Genomic DNA, 10,110 nt, shown 5'->3' on the forward strand with positions numbered 1-10,110 from the left:
GGCGGGGAGCGGCAGGCTAGCCTAAAGCTATCAGGTGCAGCTGTAAGAACTCTGGCCTAATTCACTAGGATCTCAAGCTAGGTCAGAAACTAGGCTGTAGTGTTACCGGATAGCCCTGAGCATCAAGGGTAGGCTGAAAGCTCCCCAAGCTAACCCAGACTGCCAGGCCAGCACAGAGGTCCAAGGACAGGCCAAAGAGGAGGCAAGTGGGCCCACCTAAGCTTGTTGGAAGCAAATGTCATGGCTGGGGTGGGGTCTGCAACTGGGGGTGGGCAGGAGCTGGACTCTGGAGCCACAGTCACCTGGGCCTGCACCTCTGCTCTCCATAATTCCACCAGGCAGCTCTGGCTGGGTCACCTGTCCTCCTGAGCCAAGCTGTAAGGGCTCAGCTCTGAACCTCGAACTGGGGAGCCAGAGCTGGGCCTGAACCTCTGCTTCCTTCCCACCTGCAGCCAGGCCTGGCCAGGGATCCATGCCCACAGGAAGACCAGGGACTGGCAGGCAGGTGGTCTCTACTCTGCTGATCGCAGCTGCCACCAAAATCACCAGACTCCCCCAGGGAGGCTCAGCATACTAACCACGCCTCACCCCCCCAATTTACAGGTGAGGAGCTGTGCACAGAGAACGGCAGTAGCTCGCCCCGGGCCACCTCACGTCCTTAATTTACAGGTGAGTAAACGTACACAGCTGGGGTTTGTACCTGTGGCCTGTCTGAGATGCCTTCCTCGTAACTCATGCATCTCACCAAAGGGTGACCCAGTAACCAATGGTGGTGAAGGTGGCGGTGGCAGCCCATGCCCTCACACAGTACCAGGTCTGTTCTACGAGCTTCTTGGGTTTATATATCTACTCCTCAGAGTTGGTAAGGCTTGTCGATTCTGCACTTTCATCACTGTGGAACAAGGGTGTTGAGGCCTAGAGAGGGTAAGTAATCTGTCCTGGGCAGCACAGCTCCTACGGGGCTGACCTGGAATTTGAACTCACACTGTCTGAGTGCAGCGTCCATGTTCTTAACTACTCTGCTATACTCCTATGACATGGCAGTACCCTTCCCCTTCTTTTTGGCTCCATGTCCAGTGGGGGGCGGAGAGAAGCCCAGGCCTGCAGCCAGGCCCGAGTTTCCAAGCACAGGGACCTTACTCCTGACCTGACCTCTCCTGCCAGTGTCACTGTCCTGCACAGTCTAGACCCCACCCGGACCCACTCACTTGAGGAGGTACTTGTTGAGGCGCGAGGAGGGTGCGAAGCCGCTGAGGCAAGTGGCCAGGAGTAGCCAGCCGCGCTCGGCATTGTGGGTATTGGGGTTGTGCCACACCTGGTTGGCCAGTTGTGTCAGAATCTCATCACGAAGCTCAGGTGAGGCCAGCCCCTTCTGCACAATGTAGTTCCCAAAGACCCGCTCCTGGGCACTGTGCAGGTGGGGGTCGCCCATGAAGCGCAGGACCTGGGACACAGACAGATTCTTCTGAGTCCCTGGAAAGGAGCTCCTGCCAGGTTCCCCCTCCCCCCAAGCTACAGGAGGCCTTCTCCTGTCCCTCATGTGTGGCCTTCACTTGTGTTCCCATAACCACATCAAGCCACCTACAAAGCACAATGGCATTGCCACACTCCACGCCAGATGACCAGGTTAGCCCATCTGCAGAGGAGGGCAGGCTACAAAGCATCCATTGAGTTTCTCGCCTGCTCAGGAACCTTCTCTGGGTCCCCTGCAGGGCAAGCCCCTCCCTGCAGCCCCAGCCTCCTGCTAGCCCTTCACCACCTGCTCCAGCCAGACCCTGGAGGTCCTTTCTAATATCCAGATCTGACCACACCCCTGCCATGCCAAGCATTTTGCAAGGCCACCTAGTGAACTTGGGATAAAACCTGAGCTCTGGTCTGTTCATCAAGGCCTTGCAGACCTGTGGTAGTTATATAATTTGGTGTCAATTTGAGGGGATTAGGAGTGAAGGGGTAGAGTCTGGCCTGTTAATCAAGTTATAACCAATGAGGCCTCTGTGTGGGCATGGCCTTCTCCTGAGAATTCTGGGAAATCCTGCATTTTCCCTCCTTGGATACTGGAGACTCACTCTCTCTGCTCACTCCCTGAGAGACGCTCTACTGACAAGACACATGGCGTTAAGCCTTGGAAGCTGGAGAAGCCACATGGACCAACTCTGATGCAACCAGACCTCTGGAGGCAGAGAAGCCACATAGAGACCCCTGCCAGTGCTGAGATGCTTACAACACCACTGGATCCACAAGACTTCCAACCCACTGGCCTGTGATCCTACTGCCTTCAGCATCATTGTATGTGTTTCATGAGTCTGAAGAGGACTTTATAGATTTGTATTGGACATATGGGGTAATATCAGACTTATGGACTTGATCTGGACTGGGCTGGGATGTTTTCTCAATATTCAATGTCTCTTATATATATATACCTCTTTCTTATACACATATGAGTTTCTTGAAATTGTTTTTCTAGTCTACCCAGACTAACACAGGACTGACCCCTCTCACCTCATGCACCTGACTTGATTCCATCCTGTTCTATGTGTGCCTTTTCCTCTCTTCCAGCCTGGAAAATTCTGACTCCTCCCCTCACTTTAACGTAAATGCCGCCTCTTCCAGGAAGCCCTGTCTGATGTGCTCAGGGCTGGCCTGGGGTCTTGTCTGGATACCCCCAGCCTCTGTGTTTAACCTCCATCTATAGGAGTCTGCTCTGCCTTCGCCATCGGATTGGAAGTCCTTGAGAGAGGCCTGCGTCCTAATTTCCACATTCCCAGGAGGCAAGCTTTTCTTGGTCAGGAAGGTAGCTGAGTAAAGACTACAAACCCACACACTGTCAAGGGCTCATGTGGGAGGGGGGAGCGGGGAGGGAGGGGAAAAATGAGGTCCTAATGTCGGGGGTTTAAATGGAGAGAAAATGTTTTGAGAAATGATGTACAAATACACTTTACACAATTGATGTGTGTATGGATTGGGATAACAGTTGTATGAGCCCCTAATAAAATGTTTAAAAAAAAAAAAAAGAGTGATCCCGGACATAATATTACAATTTCCCATATTCATTGGGATATGGGCAGCCTTTAATCCTGCATTTCCTGTACCTCCTAATTACAATAAAGAATGGAGCTTTATATAAAAAAACAAAAAAAACCCCCACACACTGTAGCCCAGAGAGGAGGCTAGAGCCCCACACTAAAGACCTAAGACTTTCTCTCCCAAAGAGAAGTCCTGGTCTCGTGGACTGGGGTAGTGGAGGGCAGGCCTGGGGCCCTGTGGCATGGCCTCTAGGGTTGGGACTCGAGGTGTGAAGGTGCCACCGTACCAGCTTGAAGATGCTCAGTGCTTCCCTGTGGTGCTCGGCCGGAAGCCACGTCAGAGGCGCCCGCAGGGGCACTGTCAGCATCCCAAAGGCAGGTTCCTGGGGGCACAGGGCAGGCACAGTTGGATCCATGACTCTTAGCCAAGGGGAAACGCAGGGCTGTGTGGCAGGGGCTCTTGTCCCCAGTGTATGGAGAGGGAGAATGAGGCTTGGAGAGGGGCTTCCGTAAGGCTGTGGTAGAGACAGGCCTTTTCCTGGAGGGCAGGAAGTCAGGGCGAGGTGCTGTGCTCCCCAGCCGTCTAAGCTCCTCGAGAGGGAGTCTTCTACTGTGAGCTGGGTGCAGAGGAGCAACCCAGGGACCACCTCTAACACCATAGGGTGCTGCCGAGATGTTGGCCCAGGGTAAGGGCCACATCAGCTCAGACAGGTTGGTGCTCGCCAGCCGAGCCCCATGTGCCCGAGAGCACGTACCATGAAATGGCACCGCACAAACTTGGCCATAGGGTAGTTGTTGATGTCCAGGGGCAAGGTGACTCGGGGTTCAGCCTGCAGGCGAGGAGGCCGCACGGGGCCCACCGGTGCCAGCCTGATCCCTGCAGAGGAGATCAGAGCCTGGTGATGGTGACCACCCACGCCAAGCCTGCCCCGTCCACAGCCTGCCCTCCCCATGCAGTGCTGCTCTACCTGCTGCTGCTCGCAGGAGCCCAGCCAGCTCAGCGGGCACCTCCAGGTGCCCCACGGCCACCACCTCCCGCTTTCTAAGCTCCTAGAGGGAGAATGCAGGTCAGGGCCAGGCCTGCCACAGCCTCACCCGCCTGCCTCCCCACCCCATCCCTTGCTACCACCCAGCCCATGCACCCACCTCCTGCTCCCGCAGCCACACCTCCTCCACCTGGTGCCTCTGCTCTGCCCTCAGCTGCAGGAGAGCAGACGGGGTCAAGGCAGGCATGGCGGGAGGGGCGATGGCAGCCCCCCAGGCTGGGCAGGCCCAGGCCAGCATTCACGGGAGGCTGGGATAAGGGCGAAGGGGCTGCAGGCCTATTGGCTGGAGCCCTGCTCATGGGGCTGTGGCCACGGTGCCACTTTCTGGGCAGGGCAGGGTAGGTGACGTGTCCTCAGAGACAGCAGTGAGGGAGAGACAGAGCGGGGGAGATATGGGCGGCAAGGGAAGAGGGAGGAAAGCTCGGGAGGTTTCTAGAGGTGGCTGAATGACGCCGTGAGGCTTCAGTGAAAGCTAGACAGCGCCTCAGAGCTGTGGAGCTCAAACTGGTGTCTTCTCTCCTGGTGACTGGCCTGCCCTCCCCCCACCCTGGCAGAGGCAGAAGTACCTTTGTCTAATAACTTCTGGTTACTGGAGACTCCACTGGGAAACACAGTGTGTCTCTCAAGCCTCTCTAGAACCCCGGGGGCTAGGTGGGGTAACCGAGGCCAGGGAAGCCGTGGGAGGGCTTAACATCTGGTGCTAGGTGCTGTGCCTCCCTCCTGGCTCCTGGTTGAGGGGCAAGAGGAGGCTCCTACCTTGAGGTAGCGCCGGCGGTTAATATACGTGTGTACCAGAGACCGGAACTTCACGAGGCTCCGCCTCATCTGTTGATAGCGCTGCCTGTGGGTGTCAGGGAGGCCAGGGATTGGGATCTCGGGTAACCAAGAGCGTAGGGTTCACGGTCAGCAGTTTGAAACCACCAGCTGCTCTGAAGGAACACGTTGAGGCTTTCTACTCCCATAGAGAGTCTGTCTTGGAAACCCACAGGGGCAGTTCTATGTGCGGGAATCCACGCGATAGCAGTGAGTTTGGTTAGGGTTTGGGATCTCCGTCAGGGTTCTGAGAGAAATAGGTCCGGGACCCTTCAGCTGAAGGAATGTCACAAGGGCATTCAAAAGCAGAGGCACAGGGAATCTGGTCATCTGGCCTTTGAAAGCCTCCACCTGCATACCTGCAGGGGCAGGGAGCTCACTTCCTAACTTCAGCCCAGCTCCTTCTATGCCCGGCTCTAGGGCCCCACCTGGCCAAGTAGCCACGGGCCCGGCTCTGCAGCAGGATGATCTTGCAGCGCAGCGAGCGGAACCGTTGCTGGATGAAGAAGCCGCGGAGGCAGCGCTGCAGGGTGAGGGCTGCCGCGTGCAGGACCCGCTCCCGCATGCTCTCCAGCAGCTGGTACAGGTGCTCCTTAAGGAACAGCTGGGGACAGGAGGCCCAAAGTCAGGCCGGTGAGAGCCAGGGGGCAGGGTGGGAGTAGGGTGGGAGGCAGAAGTGCATGGAGACAGATTAGCTTGTATAGTCTCTGGGGTTTGGAGCTGGGAAAGAGGGTGACGGCGAGCCAGGCCGTGGGAGCTGAGCACCTATGGGCATAGCTCCAGAGGTGGGATCAGCTTGCCCACCACCCAGCTGGTCCGGAGGCCTTAGCTCGGGCACTGCCAGGGAGGAAAGGGGGGTGGGTCACCTTGCTGACTCCGACACGGTACATGTTTGGCATCACAGCGCACAGGCGGCTCAGCACGGAAACACACATGTCCCCACTTGCTGGCAGGTTATGTTTGAGGGCCACTAGACAGCGGTACCTGCAGAGAGAGACCACACTTGGCTGCTGAGAGACCACAGGACCTACCGGTCTTCCTGCTGTAGCCCCACCCAGTCTCCCAATCAGAAAACAACGAAAACATGCCCAGTCCACAAGACTCTTCCCGGTGTGGAGAATTGGCCTCACACAGACGTCAGAAGGACAAGGCACTTTCTGCTGGACACTTGTCATCACCAACTGGCAAAAACCCACCTCCTTAAAGTCAAAATTCTTTTAAAAACACAGAACAGCAATGGCTGGCCGAGGGACAGCTCAGGTGATGTTCACAGGCAGGGCACCGTCTGAGCCCAGCATGTGCCAACCCGTCTTCTGCCTGGCCTGTGCTCCAGGAGCATGGGGGCCAGGTAGAGCCGTGGCCCCCAGGGATCCCTGATGGAAGTACCTGTCAATGAACACCTGGAAGGGCAGTCGCACAGGGAAGCCCTCCTTCCGGATACGCACGGTCTCCAGTACCCCAGAGTAGCGCAGCTGGTTCATCACCACCTCGGGCTCAAAGAGGCCCGGCTCCTGTGGGCATGCATGTCAGAGGGAGGGCTAGTGTGGGCCATGCCCTGCCTGTGGTCACCCAGCCTGGGAGGGGCCTTGGCTCCCTGGGACCTGGGTCATCACCCACCTTCTTATGGTTGGGCTTCAGGCAGCGCACAAACAAGGGGCTACACCTGCGCAGGGGTGGGAGGCAGCGGCGTGAGACCCCGGCAAAAGGAGCATCCTGGCTGACGGCACACTGAACCAGGGTGGGGGGGGGGGCCCACCAGCCACACCCACCTCTCCATCTTTTCCACCAGATCCAGCAGAGACTGCTGGAACTTGGCAGCTACTGTGTGTGCCTTGTAGAGCCGGGTGACCGAGCTGCACTTGCCCACACGCTGGGGGGCCGCCTGTGGAGCATGGCTGGCAAAAAGGTGTGCCACCACCTGGGCAGGGGGCAGAGTCAAAGCCCAAGGCCACAGAGACACAGGTGGAGAGTGGGGTGAGCAGCAGACAGGAGGGAAGGCAGCCGCAGAGGGAGAAATGCTGTCAATAAAGGGATCCCCAGACCAGGGGCCTGAAGGCCGACCCACCACATGTCCGGGTCTGAGGCCTCCTGGCTTCATTGCCTGCCCTCCTTCCCTGGGGGACTGGGCCCTGGCACTGAGTGAATGCCTGGTCCTGAGGCAGTCCTGTTGTGCACATGGTCAGGGGGACACACATCCAACAGAGGGGCATGAGGCCCCAAGAGTGGAGGGCTGTCCTCAGGGCACATGTCAGGGGGCAAGGGGCCGGGACGCCATCCTGGACTGGGCCCTCACAGAATCCCTACAGGATGGTGAGGGTGAGAAAGCAGAGCTGCAGCAAGGTGGACAGGGCAGCCAGAAGGCAGAAATGGCAAAGGGCTGAGCCAAGGCTGGCTAGTACAGGGCTGGGGGGCCAGAGCTGGAGTGCATGGCCATTTTCCTGGGTGAAAGAGGAGCCAGGAGGAGCGGGGCCCTGGGAGCCCCAGGTGGTAGGATCTTGGGAAGGGGGCTGACTGGGGGTGGGGGTGGGGCTGGGCTCACCCGTGTCCGGCTCCTCACAAACAGGTCGAGCACATCCTGTCGCACCTGGTCGTGGTTCTTATCCAGGAACTTGTGCACCTCAACGGGGGGATAGCAGTGCAGGGGCTCAGACCACAACCTCCAAGCAAGCAGCCTCGGGGACCCTCCACCCCAGTTGGTGTCAGCTGGCTTCCTCCCGGCCTCTGAACCTCTTGTTGGTCAGAGGTTCACGGGGTGGGGGAGGAGACCCCTCTGGGCCTCTGTCTCCCTGTCTGTTCCAGAAGAGGCTGGATCTTCCCCACTGGCAGGATCCCTTCCCCACCCATCCGCCCACTCCCAGTGGGCATAAACCAGGGATTCCCATCCATGACTAGTCTGCGTCTCGGCCCCACCCTCAGTGGAGGACTCTGCCCTGTGTCCCTTCTCTAGGTGAGGAGAATGAAGCCCTGGCCTCAGACGCCTCCAGGGTAGGAATGTACTTCAGATCGTAGGGACGACGTGACCTTGGTGACACTACCGCTGGAAAACAAGCACGCTATCAATCCCACCAGAGGCTTTTATTAGGGGGGAAAACCCAAATTTGATGCCACCTCAAAGGGGCCCTATCGGTCAGGGTAGAACTAACTGCCCGTGAGTTTCTAAGACTGTAACTCTTTACAGGAATAGGAAGCCCTGTCTTTTTCCTGCCGAGTGCCTAGTGGCTTTGAACTGCTGACCTTGTGGTTAGCAGACCAATGCATAACCAGAGGGCACTATTATTTTTCTTTTCCAGATGAGGAAAGAGAGGTCCAGATGGGTTAAGGGATATGTCCAAGGTCACACCGCTAGGGAGTGGTAGGGCCTGAACTAGAGTTCACACCTTAGTATCTGGGGTCCATGCTATGCAACAGACAGAACTGAGGTGCTGGAAGGCCAAGTGAGCGGCCTCTTGGGTCTCACCTGGTAGGTGACCTTGCCTGCATAGTGCTTGACCGTGAACTCGGGCAATGGCATCTTGGGCTTGGAGTAGAGTGGGTTGGCGCCATGGTGGTAGTTGCATTTCTGCAGGAACGTGTGGTCTGTGGCCTGGGGCAGGCAAAGGACAGTGGGGGGTGGAGGGCGGGGCTAGGCACTTAAGGGGAATTCCCTGCTCCTGGCCTGCTGGAGAGGGCCCCAGCAGGCATTAGGGAGGAGCAACTCACACCTTCCTGAGGTGACCCTTTGTAGGGAGGGTGGGAGCAAGTGAGCCTAGGGCCTAAGTGGACCCCTGCAGATAGACTCTCGAGACAGCCCTTGGCAGCCTCTGTCCAGTTCAGCTGCCCTTGCCTTCTCTAATCCCACTGCGGAGAGCACCCAGCCCACCCTGGTGGCTGTCATGGTTTCTGATCAGGATCTGAGGTCCACCCCCGAGGTCATTTCCTCCAGGAAGCCTTCTCTGACTTCCCAGGCTGGTGCAGCCCCTCGTCTGCACTGCAGCCTCAATGCCCTGGGCGCTGAGTGGCAGGCTGGGTGCCCAAGCAGAGAGAAGGCGCACCTGGGGGAAGCAGCACTGATCATCGAGGATGCGCAGGATGCCGTAGGGCTTCAGGGAGATGAGGTTGATGCAGAGCTGGTTGTTGGCAAAGGTGATCTCCTGCCAGTCAATCTTCTCCCGGATGTACTCCTCCTGCAGGGAGCCAGCAGCAGCAGCAGCCACTCAGCCCCCTGTCCCGCCTGCCCGCCCACAACCACCGTCCAGCCTGATGATCCAGTGCTGAAGACATCAGGCGGAACCTAGTCAGGCCACCTCAGCTTGCATGCCCCCTAGAACCTGGAGCTCACTCACTAGCAGGAGAATGGAACCATCTCGGGGCCCCTTTGCTCCGTCCACCTGGGACAGCCCTGCAGAGTGTGTGGAGGAACCCCCCCCACCCCCCAGGTGACTATCCTCTGGATCACACGCCTTCACGTGGGCTGGTCCCACAGCCTAGAACAAACGCCCTCCTCCACTGGTCTGCCAACACCTCGAATTTCCCTCTGGGAACCAGCACACCCCATCTGTCTCCAAGGTGGCCCGTCAGGATGGGGATGGGAGGGCTCGGGGCCTGCACACCTGCTCCTCCTGGAAGACAATCTTGTTGAAAAGGTACTGAAGGTTCTCGTTTGCATAGTTGATGCACAGCTGTTCGAAGCTGTTGAAGGTCAAGTCCTGTCAGGCGGGAAGTGAGAGTCGGCTGGTCCCACCTCGGCAGGTTGGCAGCCTCGGGCTCTCTGTCTACCTCCTCCTGTGCCGCCGGCCCAGCCAGCGACCTTCCTGCCTGCTCACAGACCTAGCACTTGGCACAGGGAGAAGCACAGCTGGACACCCAAGGGCACAGAGTGATTAAGTCAAGGGTGAGGAACGCCTGGCCCTCAGGCTGTCTGAGGCCTGAGAAATCATGGACACCTGCTGACCTCACACGCCTCACCCAAGGACAGCAGAGCCGGCCAGGACATGAGGGGTGAGTGAATGAAGTGCCTGGCCGCCGGTACGGCCCGAGAATCCGGTAGAAACATCGAGAAATGGCCCAAGTAGGAAAGAGGGGTTAAAGGCACAGCCTTGGAGACCTGCTGCCCAGGTTCCAGTTCTGGCTTCTGCCCCTTTTGAGTTGTGTGGTCTTGGGCAACGACTTTGTGCCTCAGTTTCCCCTCTGTGAAAAGGGGACCCTGAGAGCCCACATTCGGGGTAACGATTCTCAGCATGGAGAACTCC

At 57.9% G+C, this 10,110-nt stretch overlaps 1 protein-coding gene across 1 annotated transcript in view; it reads right to left on the reverse strand.

Annotated features, from left to right (window-relative positions):
* The window catches only part of MYO15A (myosin XVA), a 67,484-nt gene that overhangs the window by 24,760 nt on the left and 32,614 nt on the right, over positions 1-10,110 (reverse strand). The window contains exons 12-26 of the mRNA XM_030886517.1: positions 9,472-9,567; positions 8,914-9,045; positions 8,340-8,465; positions 7,422-7,499; positions 6,652-6,800; positions 6,500-6,545; positions 6,269-6,393; positions 5,749-5,866; positions 5,311-5,486; positions 4,826-4,910; positions 4,170-4,223; positions 3,992-4,073; positions 3,779-3,900; positions 3,311-3,406; positions 1,207-1,444 (exon numbers count right to left, since the gene is read on the reverse strand). Coding sequence (XP_030742377.1) covers positions 1,207-1,444; positions 3,311-3,406; positions 3,779-3,900; positions 3,992-4,073; positions 4,170-4,223; positions 4,826-4,910; positions 5,311-5,486; positions 5,749-5,866; positions 6,269-6,393; positions 6,500-6,545; positions 6,652-6,800; positions 7,422-7,499; positions 8,340-8,465; positions 8,914-9,045; positions 9,472-9,567 — 1,723 coding nt within the window. The remainder of the gene's footprint in view (positions 1-1,206; positions 1,445-3,310; positions 3,407-3,778; positions 3,901-3,991; positions 4,074-4,169; positions 4,224-4,825; positions 4,911-5,310; positions 5,487-5,748; positions 5,867-6,268; positions 6,394-6,499; positions 6,546-6,651; positions 6,801-7,421; positions 7,500-8,339; positions 8,466-8,913; positions 9,046-9,471; positions 9,568-10,110) is intronic.

Source organism: Echinops telfairi, unplaced genomic scaffold (genome assembly GCF_000313985.2).
Source record: "Echinops telfairi isolate 266 unplaced genomic scaffold, ASM31398v2 ScPeMD7_2010;HRSCAF=2546, whole genome shotgun sequence".
In the NCBI taxonomy this organism is placed as follows: Eukaryota; Metazoa; Chordata; class Mammalia; order Afrosoricida; family Tenrecidae; genus Echinops; species Echinops telfairi.